The 20,392-nt window shown below is 32.7% G+C and overlaps 2 protein-coding genes across 2 annotated transcripts; both read left to right on the forward strand.

Moving 5' to 3' along the window:
• Positions 1 to 9,132: 9,132 nt before the first annotated feature.
• Positions 9,133 to 11,604, forward strand: LOC132752648 (growth arrest and DNA damage-inducible protein GADD45 alpha-like). The gene is made up of 4 exons (XM_060743000.1): positions 9,133 to 9,290; positions 9,680 to 9,905; positions 10,139 to 10,386; positions 10,597 to 11,604. The coding sequence occupies exons 1-3, from the start codon at positions 9,244 to 9,246 to the stop codon at positions 10,340 to 10,342; spliced, it is 477 nt and encodes a 158-aa protein (XP_060598983.1). The 5' UTR covers positions 9,133 to 9,243; the 3' UTR covers positions 10,343 to 10,386; positions 10,597 to 11,604.
• Positions 11,605 to 15,867: 4,263 nt separating this feature from the next.
• LOC132752650 (growth arrest and DNA damage-inducible protein GADD45 gamma-like) lies at positions 15,868 to 17,763 on the forward strand. Its single transcript, XM_060743002.1, has 4 exons — positions 15,868 to 16,033; positions 16,279 to 16,383; positions 16,607 to 16,915; positions 17,099 to 17,763. The coding sequence occupies exons 1-3, from the start codon at positions 15,987 to 15,989 to the stop codon at positions 16,875 to 16,877; spliced, it is 423 nt and encodes a 140-aa protein (XP_060598985.1). The 5' UTR covers positions 15,868 to 15,986; the 3' UTR covers positions 16,878 to 16,915; positions 17,099 to 17,763.
• The last annotated feature ends 2,629 nt before the right edge of the window (positions 17,764 to 20,392 follow it).

Below are 20,392 nucleotides of genomic sequence, written 5' to 3' on the forward strand. Positions count from 1 at the left end.
TAAAATTATTTAGTTCACAGAGTACATGCACATTTACATGTACATTGTATATAAAGGATATCAGAACTTTTGCTGTTTTACCAAGACATGGTGATCAACAAGATTTCTAGTGCCATATGAAGTACTGTAAAAGCTTCAAGTCAAACATAGATATTCATAGTTCACTATGATAATAAATATACCGAAAAAGAGTACCAGAAAATATACATGTATGTACAGCCAAAATTAACTTAGAATACAATGGTAGAATGATACATTTACAGGTAGCTACATTGTACATGTACTCACTCGCGCACGCGACATTTCTTTACTCAACAAAATTAATGATGTTATTGTAAGATGACAGTGTTAGTTTAAATGAATTATGAGTACAACTATTTTACTTTTAATACCAATATTATTTGTTCACGATTAGTATCAGCAGGTGTCCTTATCAAATCCTTGTGTTGCAAGAAAGAAACACGTTCTGCTGCCACAGATCAACACTGCAATAACGATAGAGCAGGAACTGAAGCACTCGTGAGTTGATTTCGGTAATGAAAACTTGATTTCGGTAATGAAAAGTTGATTTTTAGCTAAACGATAGCTTCCGATCCTTGTAATTAAAAAAGTCCGTGCCGAAATCAACATCGTAACGTACCACTTGAAGACTAGACTGAAGATTTTACGTGTAACGTCGGTATTTCTAAAGTCATCGATACGAAGACTTTGTTAACAACAAAGCAACGCAGTTTGCTATAGCATTACAATATCTCAGCATAAGATGCGATACTGCAATCCATTGAATTCCAGCATATTGTGGAATAGCTGGAAACGGTACAAGTCAACCCGGCCCCAAGTCAACCCGGCCGCAAGTCAGCCCGGCCCCAAATTGGTCAACCCGGCCCCAAACCAATGTTAATTCTGGTCAACCCGGCCCCATTTTTTATGCCCCCACAAAGTGGGAGCATATAGCGTTGCACTTGTCCGTCCTTCCGTCCGTCCGTCCGTCCATCCGTATGTCCGTCCGTACGTCTGTCCGTCCGTACGTCCCGAAATCTTGTGAACGCAACTCCTCTTAAACCGGATGGCAGATTTTGCTTAAACTTACAGGGATGAACAACCTTAATGTGTAGATGGTAGTAAAGGAAGGAATTTTCGCTCTGACCAAATTTAACAGAATTATGGCCCTTTGTTGATTTTTTCACTATATACTATGAAGAAATTTTGTGAACGCAACTCCTCTTAAACCGGATGGCAGATTTTGCTTTAACTTACAGGGATGAACAACCATAATGTGTAGATGGTAGTAAAGGAAGGAATTTTTGCTGCGACCAAATTTAACAGAATTATGGCCCTTTGTTGATTTTTTCACTATAATAACTATGTAGAAATTTTGTGAACGCAACTTCTCTTAAACCGGATGGCAGATTTTGCTTAAACTTCCTTAATGTGTAGATGGTAGTAAAGGAAGGAATTTTTGCTGCGACCAAATTTAACAGAATTATGGCCCTTTGTTGATTTTTTCACTATATACCATATAGAAATTTTGTGAACACAACTCCTCTTAAACCGGATGGCAGATTTTGCTTAAACTTCAAGGGATGAACAACCTTAATGTGTAGATGGCAGTAAAGGAAGGAATTTTTGCTGCGACCAAATTTAACAGAATTATGGCCCTTTGTTGATTTTTTCACTATATACTATGTAGAAATTTTGTGAACGCAACTCCTCTTTAACCGGATGGCAGATTTTGCTTAAACTTCCAGGGATGAACAACCTTAATGTGTAGACAGTAGTAAAGGAAGGAATTTTTGCCGCAACCAAATTTTACAGAATTATGGCCCTTTGTTGATTTTTAGTTTTCAACTTGTGGCACATGTAGTCTAAAAAATATTTGACCTAGAGTCATAAGATTGACAGAACAGTGGCGTGTGGGGGCATCAGTGTCCTATGGACACAATTCTAGTTTATTATTTATTTTGCTTTAAAATGTAAACACTTATCAAGAAATGAAATAAAAATTAACAACAAAAACAACAACAAAAGTTTAACGCTGATATCTTTTATTATTTATGTTATATAAAAACTATCAATATTAACAAACAAGCAACACATGCATAGTTTACTGTTTTTACCGTCGCGAAAATAAGGTGACGTCTGTCTTCAACCTTAACCTCTCTACGATAGAAGTTTTAAGAAAAAACTAAACTTTTTTATTGACATATCATGGAAAAGAAACCTTAATGTGTTCAAATCATTACTATGTTATTGTATGTTAAAAAAAAAAAAAGAAATGACCAAAAGCACACTAAAGTGTTTCCATGAACAGTTTTTTAGTAAGATCAATTATAGAGATGCTGCAATCTATCGCAGGTCACTGCCTCCTGCACAATATATCCACAATCAATACAGTCATAATGACATAAAGTTGAGTTCACACTAAACTTCGCCGCCTTGTGCACTACTAGTGCACTAGAGCTGAACTAGAAGTGCACACCGTGTGCACTTCTAGTGCACTAGACCATATGACCAGGCTGGCCAGGGAAGGTGACACCTAAATGGTTTATTGGATAATTGCATATCAAGTGACAGGGGGCATCCATTGTTAAGTTGCTGTAAGAAAAAAAAATTGGGAATATATATGGCCTATTCATGAATATAAATAAGTAAATTTTAAAATCAGCAGTTTTAACATTTTAGGTGATATCATGTTAAAGCTAAAAAAAAAAAAATTTTATTATTGTAATCATATTTTTATTAACCAGTATTTAACTGTAAGTGTAAAATAATACCCCTTAAAATCAAATTTATAGAATTAATAAGGTTAAATTTAAATATGCCCAGCAATGGATAATTAAATAAGTGTTTTTAAAGCTTTTTAAATGGCCATGTATTTCAATTTTTCTAATGTACGAATGGGAAAATCAATGTGATAATTCGGGCCCAATTAATTTAGTTTGTAACAACATAAACTTTTTTTTTCATAAGCTCAAACAAATCAAGGAAAGGTTTATATTTATGCTAAATATTATTTCTATAAAATATAACTTAGAGACAATTCCTCACGTTCAATATTGAAAGAGAATATTAATACATTGATTTTAAAAACAATCAATATACTGTGATAATTTAGTTTTCAACTGTGTAATGCTTGCATATGTTTTAAAGATATAAATAATTAAAATATTATCCATAAAATAAATAAATTTGATAACTTTATACATGATTTCAATATTAAAAATTTAATGTATAAGGGGAATACTTTTATTGAAGAGGAAAATCTCAAGTCATGCTGTGTATTGGTATTTTCTGAGAGGGACTGTTTTCATTTTACCACTCTCCTGCTGATAAGAGGGCCTCAGGGTAAATAACAAAGTACAGTCAATTTGCAGATTATAAGTATGCATTGAAATTCCCGGGTTTTTTTTAAAAATGCATGTTAGACATAAACCTGAGATTCATCAGGCGTTGGCACTCAGGCTAGTTAGTCATATAGATAAATGACCATAATTTTTGCATAATCAAATATACAAAAAAATCATAATGGCATAAATGCATATTAGATTGTATTGTCTCTTAAGTGAAATTTTCTATATTTATCCATTTATTCACATTTCTTCCCATTCTGCATAATAATATATAACTTAAGAGGCAATTCCTCATGTTCAAGATTGAAAGAGAATATTAATTCATTGATTTTAAAACAATCCAATATACACTGTGATATTATGTTTTTCAACCATGAAATGCTTGCATATTTTTTTAAGATATAAATAATTAAAATTTTTCCATGAAAGAAATAAAATTGATAACTTTATTCAAGATTTCTATAATAAAAAATTTAATGTATAAAGGGAATGCTTTTATACAAGAGGAAAGTCTCAAGTCATGCTGTGTATTGGTATTTTTCTGAGAGCGACTGTTTTCATTACACTGGTCTCCAGCTGATAAGAGGGCCTCAGGCTAAATAACAAAAATGCATTAAAATTTGCAGCATCATTTAGTTTCTGAACTGGGAAATGTTAATTTTTTTCTATTATAGATTTGACATATTTGCCTTGTCAGTTTTAACACATTTAGAAAATAATATATTTTAAAGAAAATATTTAAATACATGATTATAAAACTTCTGCAACTTCCTTTTCACTTTAATGCAGATCTGTTTTTTTAAAAAATAAAATATCACACATGAGCAGAAAACAGTTACAGAAGATTAAAGTGTCAAAAGTCATGCTGTGTATTGGTGTTTTAATATAGTACCCTGACTTGCGGAGGAAGACCTCAGGTGAGTAGAACCATTTTGTTTGTAAGCATGGTAGCATGAAAGCTTTCTTACGTGAAAGAATCCAAAGACCCTAGCGGGATTCGTATTCACTTTAATAAATGTTATACTTAGTTCTGGCTTCCAAAACTTTATAAGCCGCTTTGTTTTTCATCTGATGCGGCATTCTTGTTCACGTCATGTCATAGTGTATAAACGGGTACGCTGAAGACCATAGTCTATGTTTTACTGAATCATTTTCAATGAGTAACCAGCTGATACTTTTGTAATATCAGAATACATAGAAGGGAAGTTACTTTTGTGTCAAAAGACAGTGAATAGTAATCGATAGCCTCCCTTTAATCGTTCCAGTAATATCCTTTTTTACAGCGTTTCTTGAAACTACATAATCAAATTCTGTTTACTTGCTGTATAACAAATAAATGTGCGTTAATTGTGATCTGGTAGACCAGTTATGCGACTTTTTTAAAAACATTTTTTTAAAAAAAAATAGGTATTTAAAGCGCCATCAAATACGAAACTCCGGTTTGAAAGTTGAAACAATCCATAATGTGTTATAATACTTTTTTAAGTTATAGAGTTATTTGGTTCCGTTTAGTTCATTGTGTAGTTATTCAAAAAGTATTTGCAACATTGACATCTGCTTTTTTTAAAACTGTATTTCGCGCAATTCCACATTAAGACAAGTTCTAAATTTGCACATGTAACTACGGCTTTAGTTACATTTAAAGCCGTGATGTAACATTAGTATAACGATCTACGCAATAAGTGTGATGTTAAATATGTACATGCAGCTATTTTAACTTTAAATCTATTGTTTGTTATAATTAAAAAAACTATTCATAGCATAGAAAGTAAGCTTAAAACAGCGCCCGCCGCATTGAACCAGGTACCAAAACAAACTATCAAAAAGGACAGGGGGAAGTTGGGGAGGGGAGGGGGTCTTTGTGTGTGTGTTTTTTTAAGTTTCACATTTAACTGCATGGTAATTTCAAATTTACTTTTATGCGGAATAAATTCTATATTTTCTCATTTAAAAAAAAGAAATTTTTTTTTTTAGTTTGACAAATATTTTTTTTTAATCTGTCTTGGCTTTGAATTAATTTTGTGCAACTACACTTGAAGTCGAAGACGTAATATAATTTTCCGCACTTCATATTTGTATCATTTATGTGAGAAAAGTCCACATTATGTTCTTTTGCGTTGTTGTAATGTCTCCAAGTTCTTTTTTTGTTTTGTTTATCAAATTATCTTTCCGACTTCCTTTTTGCTAATAAATAGTTTTATTTGGTATACCAAAGGAAAGTAAATCCCAGGAAGACTTCCACGATTTTATTTTTAGCATGCAGCAAGAGAGACTACCGATACATAAGATACTCGTATAAATGAATAAATAGCCTCCCTTTAAACGGTCAATTAGTAAAAAAATATTGGCTTGTGAAAATTTATTTTGCATGCATTGATGTGCACCAAGGCACATTCATGCACGCAGAAAAATGTGTGGGGTAGCGGATGAAATGAACCCGCCGTTGCGTTGGTGAAATTTTAACGCAAAAAAAAACAAACAAAAAACGGGGACTTTAACATTGCAAAATGCACTTTCAATCCATGTAATTACAAAATAAAACTGCGTTAGTCACGATGTAGAAATATGGTGTTAAATACTGCAAAATTAGTCATACATTGCACGTTGTTGATTTTTACTTGAATTGTAATTTTTTTTTTACTTTTCTACAATATTTAGTAGAATTTTCTTTAGGCTGATTTTCTTGACTTATTTTAGCTCATCTGGAGGCATGTACCTTTAATTATTCTATCATACAGGGCGGAGAAATTGAGGTATTAAATTGCCCCCACACTTCTAAAAAAGGAAGGGGACAGATGGTGCATTGATGTTTGTGGTGAAGCATGCTTTGATTATGCAGTACAGATTATGTGATATCCATCCCCGCCCATTTAATTTTATTACATTCAGTTATTCGATGTACGCCTGTATTTCGGTTATCAAAGTTAAAAGATGTAACTGTAAGTTGTTAGTAGATGAATACAAATTAAGTCCAGCATAAATTGTAGGACGGTTTCTGGGACAATCCTGCTTTAAATAACAGTTTAACATTAATAGTCCTAAATATTGCTTTTGCCCGGCTTATAACATTAAGATTACAAATATAAAATGCAATTTAATTGATAGATCAAAACCATCATACATTTTGAACCTTTACGTCCTATTTTCAGGACTTATATTATATGCAAAATACCTTGCATTTTAATGTTAAACTATCATAGTTGAATATGTCCTATATTCTAGTATAGAAAATGTTAGGTGTGCACTAATCAAGTAAAAACCCATTCCTTTTGCAAGCCGTCAACTATATGTCAGAACTTGCCTCGTTTTTGAGGTAGGAATATTTCACATTCCGGACATTATTCCCATTACTTACACATGTGCCGATTTAACATACTGGTTTTATATTTAAAGGTTTTACTCATTTAAACTTCTTTTTTTGTTAACCACCGGAAGCGCAATGTCCTTGACATACCAGCATAGGAGTGGATTAAGGTCCTTATTTAGACATGACGGACATACCCTTATACAGTATAGGTAGTAGTCTAGTATAGATACCGTGCCATGTACGGACAATTACCGCATTCTTTAAGCTTAATATTGTACATATACATATATCCGTATCAACTTTTAACGGTGGTAAAATGTTTATTTAAATGATTAACATATAAACCGTTTTTCTTTTATGTAAGCTTTTTAAAACATATATTTCAGCAAGAAATTCCACTTAACCTAAACCATGTGAAATGCATGGTTCTATTTTTGTTGACAATATAATTGGAAATTCTATTGACTATAAAACAACATGCCTAGAGTTATTCAATTTAAAACTTTTATGATGAGTGCAAAATATAGTACTAAATTGCTTTGACATATCATGCAACCGGATTTTTACTTGCAAATCAATGAAAACAATTGAAAACAAAGTTCAGTTTTATTCAGCATAGAAACAATCAATTAGTAAGGTTGCTATGGTTACAACATAACTTACATAAGATTATGATAAAGCAAAAAGTGTACAAGGTTATTGGTTATTTGAATTTGTTTTGTTTTAAGGACGTTTTTGGTATGACTAAAAATGGGTGATCTCTTAGTCATTGTTTATACAGAGATATGTAAAATGACTATAAAAAGATCGAATCAGTCACACAATGATCTTATTATGGCTGTACCTAGTTTTAAATGACTAAGTGTGTACATCAGACGGTATCTGCAAAATTAGTTATACATGACTGTAATAACTTAAAATATATTAAAACGATAAACAATATATCTTACATTGAAGTTTGTTTTGTGGACCGTTATATCAATAGTGCAAATGTTCAATGTGCAATAAGAATTTTACATGTCCCCTAAAGAAAGTTTGGGAAAAAAAATGTATCAAAGCGCTGGCTGCCGATAAGTGACAGTATAAACATTCAAAAATCCTTGTCTTTTTTGGGGTTTCGGATCTCCCCTAGGCGGGCGGGATTTTTCCCTTACATGTAAAGGGAAGTTATACGTTTAAGTGCAAAAAAGAATATTACTAGAATAGAAAACTCTTACCCCCGGGGTTGCAACTCCCAGAATAAAACCCAAGGGGTTTTTGGGTGGGCACCCTGGGCCCCGTTGATTGAAGGTCGGGCATTTTTAGTCATTCATTTAAATATTTTTTTTATTTTGAAAAATAAATTCCCATAGAAAAGAAAGGTTTTTGCCCCAGATTGAAAGGATGGACAAGCCCAAGTTAAAAATATTAAGAGTGAAAAGGGGTTTACAGTTTGGAAAATGGGGTTATTTAATTTTAAAAATTAAAATCAAAAAATTTATATGATACATGTTTTGGGCATCTTGTTTTTAGACAAACTATTTTTAAGCACGATCAGATTTTCCAAAAATATTTTTTATTATTGTTGATAATTGTTTATTTGATTATTTTGATTAATTATTTGATATTTGCATAATCTTGTCAATTTGATACGGTTTGATATATAATATATTATAATACGGTTAGATTAGTGACCGCCTGACACCGTCTTACTCTTCGCATATTATACTGATAATTATAATCGCCTCTTGACACAGAACGTTGGACCTTGATATATTATTTAGTTAGAATAATATCCCATGATAAATCTTGTGAAAGCTTGCATCAGGCAAACACTAACACACCATCTAGGCCACGAGTAGCTAAATGTAATAACTTCCAGCGTGTCCGTTTGTCATAAGTTTGTCATACGTGTCCCGAAATTTAACTTTTAACATCCGGGTATTTCACGTTCAAATTTAAACCTCCTAATATACGTCTTAAAATATAGCCCGAAATAAATATGTTTGTTATTGTAAGAATCTTTATATATTGCAATTATTTGTTTTTGTATCGAAAGTTACTTTTTGTAATATCAAGTGATTTAAACGTTGATCTTAAAATAGCTTAAGCGGCCCGGTTTTCCCGTGTCTATAAATAGATTATTGAATCAGAAACACGTTGTGCAATCGTTCTAACGATTTCAATACGTATGGTTTTGGAAAGTCCCCTGAGCCAGGTGAATGTTGGGAGAATTGGATAAAATGTAAACAACTTGCTTTTCTGCATATCATGCTAGATTATAAATGTATTAAAATCATAAACGTATTTAACACTGTACTAGGTATACATTACATTAAGTTTACAATAATTTCTAACTTGGAAAACATTTAAACGAGCCTATAAATTGCAATGTGCACTGTTGCTAGGGAAATACCGTCCTATATTTTTAGCCAATCAGGTGCGTTGTTCTAGGAAAACCCGCTTCGTGTCGGGTCATGTTCTGAAAAATCAACTAAATCACATGAGGGTTTGCCTTCCCGCATTCCTTACTTTTCTACGATACAGAACAGACGTGTTTAACATTATAGCAAGTTTTTAAGGTTTAAGTGATTATTTTGGATAAAAATGACGCTACCCGACAAAGAAGAAGTAAACAACATGAAAAATAAAAAGTAAGTTTCTTGTTTTTATCAAAAAAGTTTATTTCAAAAACTATATCTTGTAGATCTAGATCTAATCGATATTTTCAACTTTTACTTTTTAAGATATTTTGAATTTCATCAATGCTGAATAAAAGGTGCGTCAGTAACCATAAGTGAAAACTTTGCGCTTTTTAGCAAGTAGTTTAAAGGTTTCTACTACATACGATGGTTGCTGGGTACCCGAAGAGGTAACTGTAAGGTCAAGGTTAACGCTTGATTATTGCACCATACAGTGCAATCGGTTGTGTTCCCGAATATTCGTATGTACAGAAAATACTAAATCGATCTATAGATGAAACGTTATTGATATAACTAGATATTTATTTATTATATTTACATTTCTGCTTCTTTTATTTTAGGGTTGAAAAAACCTTAGGTGACACCTTGTCAAAGGTGATGCGCAGGGCAAAAGCAGACGACAGAATAACCAGCGGTGTATTTGAGTGTGCAAGCTACTTGGAAAGCTTTCCAGAGTTGGTTATGCTGTGCTTAATGCCAGAAACAGCACCGGACGACATTGCTGCATCCATACAGCATAAATTGATAGAGGCATACTGCTTGGAGAATGACATACAAGTTGCAAAGGTAAATTTTATGAATTACATTTAAGAATGTTAATAAATATATTTTTTTTTATTAACCATTATCTGATGAGGTAAATTTATGAGATAAACATTCATGGGGACTTTAAATCTACTGCTAAACTTCCTTATATTTTTTTTGTGTAAACCAGGACGTTTAAAATTTACTTGTATCTGATTGGTTAACTGCTTATGTAGGGAATGTTTAGTTAAATATTTATTATTTATTTTTTGCAGATAAGCAACTGCGAGAAATTCATCTCACTGTTAGGTGACGAATCACCACAACAGAAGTCTGCTAACGACAAACCAGTTATGTCACCTTCTATGGATTGCTCATGTGTGCTGATTGGTTGGCCACCAAAAGAGAAATCAAATAAACATGAAAATAGATTGATGGAACAAATTTGGCCAAATCAGATCATCGACTTACCTGTTTGATGTTGCATTTATGCAATGTCCTACTGCATCCCCCAAAACAGTTGGTAGGTTTAGTTTTAATATAATAACTTCAGTTAATTTTAGATATTCATGATTAATCGGTACATAAAAAGGTTATCATCTTGTAAGTTTATAACATCATATATCTTGATACGACTGATAATTTTTAAATTATCATAAAATATTACTTGGGTAATGTTGCATTTGTTAAAAAAAGAACGTTTATTTATAGATATTACATTTTATATTTTCAGGAAAATACCAAAAAAAAATATGGTAAATTCTTAAAATAACCAAAAAAGTGAAACAGTGCCCGTCCCAGTGTATATAGACCTGGTTTATCATCATCATCATCGGAAAAGCATTATGGGAACTCTTTTGAGGACCAGTGACTTACGATGTATCATCCGGGTATCTGGACATCACAACATCATTATCATTAATACTGTGTGGTTTAAGGTAGTCCATTTGGACCTTTAACATAGTTGACCAGTGAGTTCGTCCCTGGTCAACGTCAGACTGAACTGACCAGTGTTTCATGCTAATGTACATTTTCATGTGTTCTTTCATTGTGTTACTTGGAATTGAAGATGGTGTTTAAGGGAGGAGAGACAAATGTATTGGAAAAAGAGATACAAGACATGAAATAGAAATCTTGTAAAAAGGATGAAGTTGTAAAGATGATGAAATCTAGCAAGAGAGAAAACATTTTAAAGTTAAAGACTTTGAATGACTCAGTTAAGTTTAAGACTTTGAATGACTTTCAGTTATTTCATAAGCTAGTATGGATATTGGAAAATATGTTGAGCAGAAATGAATTCTTATAATAAATAATAAGAGTTTTATGGAAAAGAAATTGTTTATCTTAGTTATAGATTCATTATATTAAGTGTAATGCTTGCATATTTGTTCAGAAAAAAAAAACTAAATAAAAAAAAAATAAAAAAACAACAACAAAAAAAAAACAACGACAAAAAACAGAAAAGAAAAACAACGTTTTAGTTATGTGGTTATTTATATGTAAAATGTTGTTTTCTGTATTTTGATTGCATATTGATGTAACCAAATGCTGATTTTTATATTTCAAGTTCTGTTATTGTTTCATCCTTGTGTACTGTAAGATGAAACTAGATATTATTAAAAATTGTATTTAAATGATATAATTTCATTTACTGACTTGTGTACGAAGAGAATAGAATTACATATTACTCCTTGTTAATATAGCCAGAAATAATAAAATAAAATTGAATATGTAAATATAATCATTCTTTTGTTATTTTTCTATTGAATAGATATTATATATCCTGTTTAGATTTAAGCCATACATATATAAAACCATATGTAGCGGTACGATATCCGGATTACTTGATGGAATGTGACTTACTTTTACATAAGACAAGGTTCATTTATATTAAACAAATCCGTCTCAAATTCGATAACCGATTTACACTGGAGTGATCAATGTCCAAAAGAGAAACACAATGCCCTTGTCAATCACAAAACGTCACCTGTTATGAAGAAAATAATCAACAAAGGCATTTGAGCCGCGTCACGACAAAACCAACATAATGGGTTTGCGACCAGCATGGATCCAGACCAGCCTGAGCATCCGCGCAGTCTGATCAGGATCCATGCTGTTCGCTTACAAACCCTGTAACACGTAGAGAAACTGATAGCGAACAGCATGGATCCTGATCAGACTGCGCGGATGCGCAGGCTGGTCTGGATCCATGCTGGTCGCAAACCAATTATGTTGGTTTTGTCGTGACGCGGCTCATTTTATCCCATCTTCATGGTTTCTGTTAACCAATATATTGGTTCGGTCTTATTTTACGTCCAAAATAGAATGCGAATATTTTATTTCATCTCAATTGTAAAGAAAAGGTATGGCATTAGAATCAGATCAGTTCTTTATGTATATCTCCAGTTGTTGCTTAGCAACCAGCTTGACCTCTATCCTTGCTGCTCTTTACCGTTTTGCCGAAAACAGAATATGATGTCATGTTTTACATGCATTGCACCATTAATCATTACGGTGAAGCTGATAGCTTATGAACCATTCGACAGTAGTTGCTGTGTGTGAATATCTGTTGTTTTTTTTTAAAGTCAAAATGAAATTAATGTGTCCAACGGAATACATCTCCTATAAATGCATGGTTAACTGGAGAGCAACATCTATACGTTTTAAGAGCTTAACATGAATGTCAACCATCATTTCATTAATTATTTTCTAAGATACGGTAATATTGATTACAGATTTCATGGCTGGTGCTGCACTAGAAATTACTGTATGAGAACATTAAGTGCACATTCCTTTCTTTGACACCATTGATTTCTAATTAACGATATTAACAGAAAATTGTTATTTTTCCTGTGTTTAGTATATCGTGATAATTGACCCGAGTTCAAAGTCCTTCAGTTTTATGTAAGTGATTTGGGTATTGTAGAAGAAGACTTTAAAATTATTTTGTACTCGACATCTTTTATAACCACATATATGTATATATGAGCCACGTTACGACAAAACCAACATAGTGTGTTTGCGACCAGCATGGATCCAGACCAGCCTGCGCATCCGCGCAGTCTGATCAGGATCCATGCTGTTCGCTTACCAACTCTATTACAAGTAGAGAAACTGATAGCGAACAGCATGGATCCTGATCAGACTGCGCGGATGCGCAGGCTGGTCTGGATCCATGCTGGTCGCAAAGCCATTATGTTGGTTTTGTCGTGACGCGGCTTATATGTAGAACAAGTATATAATAACTCACCATGTAAAAATGACAGTTACCACAGTATCTATTTTCTGTTGCATTTATACTTTAATATGTCAAGTGAAGATGATAAAAGTATTTCAGACACTTAATTCTCTAATTATTAAAACACTTTAAGGAGCACATAACTTAAGGGATAACCACAAACGGTAGCACCCAGGAGTTATTAAATATTCCCTATGTGTTCGTTAATATTTAGTAGGCGAGATAACGTTGTAATCCGGACCAGGAACAACTAACCATTGGTTACAACGTAAAGATTGATTTATACCCGCGTTAGGCTGCCAATGGTATTTTACCCGGTGTTTTTTTATACCAACTCAATGACCCGTCAAATATTTCCCTTTATCAAGATTGTCTCTAAACATTCTTTTACCTTTGTGCAAATGCTAGCTATTTCTTTGTACTTAAATATTTGGAATAGTTTTAAATGCGCTGTGTATACTAATTATATTTATGCATTTTGCAAGGTCAACTTAAAATAGAACAGAAACTTTTGTACAACAATAGTGCATTATTTATTTTACTGAAATAACATCAAGTCATCGTGGTAATGAATTGTGTGATTATTCACATAAATTTTCACCAAACATACGGGGATATCCACTGCTTTCGCTCGAAGTAATAAATTTCATTACTACTAGAATTGAAACAGTGAAAGCCCCCTTGTAGCTGAGAGGTTGTCTTAAAGGGTTAAGGCATCAGAATTACAGCCACCGTTTATCCCTGCGTGGTCGTAAGAGGCGACTAAATGGGTTAGAATTAGTGGAGTCTATACGCATCTTTAGCTCCAGCCGGTGAGGTGGTTTTGACACCCGGTGTTGCTTAGATTTTGTAACACGCGAGGTTAGCCAAAATCATCTTTCCTGTTTCGGTGCTATATACAGTTGTAACCTTAATTGTTTTGGTGCCCCGTAAAATCAAACAAAAGAAACAGTTAAAGGTATGTGCAACTCTGCAAAAACATCAAAAAATTGTACTTTTTTGTGTGTAGGCCTATACTGCAGTAAGTCCGTTGTCGCTGGGCGTCTACCACCCTCTATGCTATATTACGTTGCCGCTTTAAACTTTCTTGTGGGTTTCCTAACCATGAGGACGCGAACCCACCCCTTATGTTAGGTATTGTAGAAAATCACATAGATATTAATACCTAACGGCTGCGTGTGGTATGCAGTTTAGCAGATTAAGCGTAAACGGCTTAATAAGTTAATAGCATTGGTTTAAATGATAGTGATCTACCGTCCGCGGTAAAGTTGGTTAATGAATTAGAAACTTTTTTTTTGTTACTCATTCGTATACCCCCCATAAGTACTAATTCAAAAGACAATTAGTCATTTTCATAAAATAACTTGAATGATATGCTAAGTACGCGTTTCCCACTAAACTACCGCTTCAACTAAAATATATGATTTATAAAATAATGATACATGTGTAAAACATTTGTCCTCCGAAGAGTAATATAAAATTGGTTAACATATCTTCAAAAAGAAATATCTACAAAATATTTGCACTAATAAATATTTATAACTTAATCCTATACCCTACACATAGTTTGAAAAAAAAAATGTTGAATGAAGATGTTATTCGAAATAAATTACCGCTGAATTGTCTTCCTTGATAACTGTGGTTAAGGTCATAACGTTCAGATAATGTATATGTTATCTCGTAAAACTGATTTTATGATAGGTATACAGGTGTATGTACTAGTTTTAACAGTTAAAACAGCCAGCTATTAGCAGAGAATGAACAGTCATTCAGTCATTAGTTACATAGCTTTTTGAAATGAATCACTCGCTTTCATACAACAAAGCATCGTAGTTTGTTTTCAGACTTCGTATAGCTATTCATTTTTTAGTAATAATTACACATTGCTTCGGTTTTAACATTAGTGCATTCTTTTCCCATGTCTTGTTTTATTCGTAAATTGCTAATACCTATCTGCGATTGATTTTTATTTGGCGTTTTAAATCAATAATTGCATCGAATTGAATATTCTAATCTTAAATATTCCAAAGTCCTTTAATTACAATACTCTTCAAGACTGCGACATATACTTACACCCCGGGGATTTTGTTCTTTTATCAGAGTAAAGTAAATATATCAGGTCTCATGCATTGCATGGATCCGCCACACAGGAATTTAAACAACTCATAAATTATATCGACATGCTTGACACGGCGAATACCACCTGTTCAATTTTATTGATACAGTCATAAATTGTCTAACACAATATTGCAGTTATCTATGCCTAGTATCACATGAACAGTCATCAGGGTCATATGGGTTGATTCAGAGATGCCCCGAGGTCACAAAACCAGACAACACGAGTTAAGACGATATTTACTTCATTGAAAAAAGGGCACCCAATTTCTGTGCAGCAAAGCTCGGAAAACGATCTTTTTTTTAAAAAAAGAAGCTTAAATCATGTTAATATGGTTTCAAAACACTATTCTTTTTATCAAATGTACACTAATCACTATTGTAATTTGCATTTACAAAATGTGTTTGAACTTTAAATTACACCTAAAGTTGAAAGCAATACGTTTTTCCCCATCCGATCTGTAGTTAGTATTTGTTTTATTGTTTTGTTTGTTGTAAATGTTCTGATTTTACTACAATATTGCTACAGTTCATTCAGGAGAATCGCATGATATTCGTACGAAAAACACCACGTGGTGCAGTCTGACAAATTTAACCAATCAAAAGTTCGCTAGAAAGGACACAGAGTACAGTAGTATATATGTTTATCGATACTGTTGTATCCACAAAACAAGGTTAAACTATCGAGCGAGTAACATTGCTAACTTAACATTTTAAATTAACACTTAAAGGATATATTGTTTTATTTGTGTAAGACAGTGATTGTAAAAATGAGAAATTACAAAAGGGATATGTCTGTTGATTCGGATGCTGACATGTAAGTTCATTTATTTTTCTTTATTAACCTTTGGAATTTAAAAAAAACAAAAACACCTTTTAGCATATTATATAACATATAATAATAAGAATTGCTCAACTGTGCATCATATATTAAATTCAATTTGCAACTCTATATGTAATTATCAACAACGTAGTCTTAAATTCATCATATTTAAATCAAGTTCATAAAGTAACCTTATCTTCAACTTGCATGCACTAAATAACTGTACTCTTATTTAACAGGTCAGGTGACGAGTGCAACTTTACATTCCAAGATTCGGTATACCTTGCTGAACAAGAGGATAGGCTTATAAAAGGGTTGTTTGAAGCCGCACGTGTCCTTGAAATGTAAGTTTATTTGTATGCTTCTGATCTTGACGTAAACAATGCTTGTTTTTATCTCATTTGATCATTTTGAAATACCTCGAATAAAATATTACGAAACATGAAAGAGGTGTTGAAACGACTGAACTATCTATGAAGCTTTTTGTTATCATATGCCAAGGTATAGGAATACATTGTTGACTTAAGGTAAATATATTATCTACAACATACGTTATTGCATTTTCAGGTGCCCTGACATTGTTGAAACATGCATACTCCCAAGTGGTAAAAGTCAGGACATATCAACACACATCCAACACAAGTTGATTGAGGCCTACTGCTGGGAAAATGACATTCAGATTGTCGAGCTAGATCATGCAGAATTCCAGCATACAATCAAAGTGCAGCGTAACAAATCCATGGACTTGTCAACCATCGAATGTGTGCTTATAACATCTAAACCAGTTGAAGACGAACTTGATGGAACATGTACTGAGATGGATGAAAACTTTGGTTGAATATGCAGTCATAATCATAATGGAATTATCATTTAATGGTAAATATTATTTTTTTTACTATCGATAGATGCTCTTAACTTAAAATTGCTTGCAATCCCTTACAAAATGCATTCTTAAATCACTCCAATAGGAATTTTAATGAACATAGAAATATTGCTCTTATTTTTGTTAAAGAACGAAAGATGTTTATACATGTAGTTTATTTTACTTTATATTTTCAGGGACCCACATATCCTATTACACTGTATGAGGCGATGCTTTTAGAAAGTCGGAAGATGACAATGAAGATATCAGCCCATAAATACAGCGAATTTGTTATAAAAGTTCGTTACATTGAGAGTTGAAATGCCTAGAGGACATGCATGGAGTCATGGACATTTAATTCATTGATCCATTTCTAAATGATCCAAGTTGGTGCATAATGATAGATAGAAGTATTATGAGTTGAGGGAATATATATGAACTGGTCTACATGAACAATGTAACACGTTTGAATGAGCTACAGTGTTGAATACAAAGCTATTCTTCAATAGCCTTCTGGTGCCTGAAATGATGAAGATTAACTCTTAGATGATTCACTAATGAACATACTTGATTGATTAGAGGAGTTTGTTTTGTTTCCAGACAAATAAATTACCAGGACATTGCCATTGATAGATAGATATATTCATTTGATGTACAACTTCAAAAGCTTCGATGGTTTAATTAGTGTAACTTAGAAAAAAATCGACATTTACTACTTAAACTGATTTGTATTTTAAGACATTTCAGGGAAAAAACAACTTTTGGATCATACATGATTTTTATTATTTGAGCCAATCCTTTATTCTACTGGACTACATAAACATCTGTGATTATGAAATAAATGAAAAGTATTTTGCAACAATTTCGTTTTACTTATTCCTTAACTTTGATAGATACCCGTTTGTACAGTTTATTAGATATTAACATTATTGACCTTTTCCGACTTTCTAGTTTGGAAATATTTCAAACAAAGCTTTGATATTTCAACATTCCATTCCCAACATGTGTTGCCTAACGAAATTCAAATAATGCATCAGTTACATTTTCTTGGAATTGATTTGAGCCGTGTCACGACAAAACCAACATAATGGGTTTGCGACCAGCATGGATCCAGACCAGCCTGCGCATCCGCGCAGTCTGATCAGGATCCATGCTGTTCGCTTGCCAACCCTATTACAAGTAGAGATACTGATAGCGAACAGCATGGATCCTGATCAGACTGCGCTGGTCGCAAATCCATTATGTTGGTTTTGTCGTGACACGGCTCATTTAATGAGAGAAACACCTGCTTCTTTCCACCCTGAATGTAAAACTGAAACACACAATGTAAAGAATATCAGATTTTGTATATCTTATTCTTTATAAATCGATGTTTTGAAGTATATATAGACCTTTTTAAAAAACATTTGTGCTTAAATGTTTCAGATGTACTTTGTTATATTCCATTTAAAAACATGTAGACAAAACGAGAATTAAACCATCCCCATTTACATTCCTAAGAAACATGCTTTCATTATCGGTTTTTATATAACGAGGCTCCTTTTAGAAATATTTATTGAAAGTGTTGCTTGTATTAAATAAGATGCATGACTAAATGTTTTCAATTTCAGTACTCTGTAGTGCATTTAAGCAAACATAGTCAAGTTTGAAAAACAAGGTCTTTGATTTATATATCCTTATATAAGGTTGAAAACATGCCAGATACTAGGGCCAAACACTTCTGCGTTTCTATATATGGAAGGATATAAGGAATTTTGTACTTATGCAAATGTTTCGTAACATTGTTTGTCTTAAACGTGATAGTATTTAGATAATATTTAGAAAAGTGCTTTATGAACTTGGCCTCTTACAACCACTTGGTGATGACTGAATTCTATGGAGCAAGTTTTAATCATTGTCATGATACATTATGTAAATAGCAAACATACGTTTATTCTATTTTCATGAATAGTATATTTATTCTTTATTTTGGAAAGTTTTTAGAAAGAGTATCCAAATGTTATGTTAAGCATATCAAATAGAAAAACCCGAATCCCTAAAGAAAGCCCGGCACGGTAAAATTGAAATTGTTGCAGGCTCGGTTTGATGGACGGTAATGGTAATTGCAAGCTAACGGCACCTCCCCCTCGCACTGGCTTAGGTAGAATTCAACCTCTTGCCGCGAAAAAGCCTCGAAACACGTCTTATTGCATTTCAATCATGAATTTGCATAAGTATATTCTGTGATTAACTCAGAAGAAAATTGTTTGTCTATTAGGTTATTATATATAAACCAAACAATCTAAATCCAATATTTTAAGATGTTCAACAAGCAATGTCAACAAAGATACCAATCTCAAAGTGATAGTATGTCAGTAATAAAAATAATAGCATTGTTCTGATATCAATATGAAAATGCAACTTCAACATTCACTGCAATGTTCAAACTTTTTATGAATAAATACAAAGTTGAAGTAACACATTAGAATTAGACCGGCTCATTTTGGATGGCCACAATATTATGTAAAAACAAACCACTCGTATTTAATACTGTCAGAGATACATTTGGTTATGTTAAACTAAAATCTGGCTTTATAAGATGCTTGGTCATCTAAAGCTTACAAATAATAAGCAGATCAAGCTTAAAGTGACAGAAATTTTAACCAAGATGTGAATGTTAACAATTTACAGTATTGATCATTGTTAAACATGCATCTTGACTCCAAATATACTGTATATCAGATATTGCCTTTACCTACATGATATACAAATCAAGGTTATGTGATAAAAGGAAATGCATTGGTTAATTTAGGTCTGATTAATTGCAAATTCATGATAATAACAAATTAGAAAACGATTGTGGACAAGTATAAACCAAGAAAGGCTGGATTTTATGGTTGGCTATTAACGAAACCCCTATGAAGTGACTTTCGTTAAATATATTCATTAAGGCCACAGGCTTGTTAACAAACATATTAAGCATGGTGGTTTAAGGTATTTAGTTTAAGAAAAATGATATTATACGTATTAAATTGTTTGTCATCCATTTAGAAATAATTCAAAGCGATCATATTTGCTGATCATGTAAACCACACACATTGACACACGGTGACTGTTAAAATCCCCCGCCATTAGACGAATATCGATACAATTTAAACCACACGTACTATAAAACACTTGTAAAAAGCGCGCACCGTCGCTGCCAACGGTATTTTACCGGGTGTTTCTTCCTAACCTTTTGACACAAGAAATAATTCCCCTTTCGTAATGTGTCAATAGAAATAACGCTAAATTTTGTACCATAGCCAGCGAAATTTCTATTACATTTCAGTTTTAAATATTTCTCATTAGACCTCGGGCAAGTAGCAGATAACTGAATTTAACATGAATTGAATCTATAAAAAATAGTCTAAAGTTCAATTGCATTTTTATATTAACTTCAATTGGAATTACAATTTTCGTTGACCTATCAAACCTTTTTTGCATGTCTTCATATTTTAGATTTGAAATAC

Source organism: Ruditapes philippinarum, unplaced genomic scaffold (genome assembly GCF_026571515.1).
Source record: "Ruditapes philippinarum isolate M1 unplaced genomic scaffold, ASM2657151v2 ctg1200_1_1_1_1, whole genome shotgun sequence".
Classification (NCBI taxonomy): Eukaryota; Metazoa; Mollusca; class Bivalvia; order Venerida; family Veneridae; genus Ruditapes; species Ruditapes philippinarum.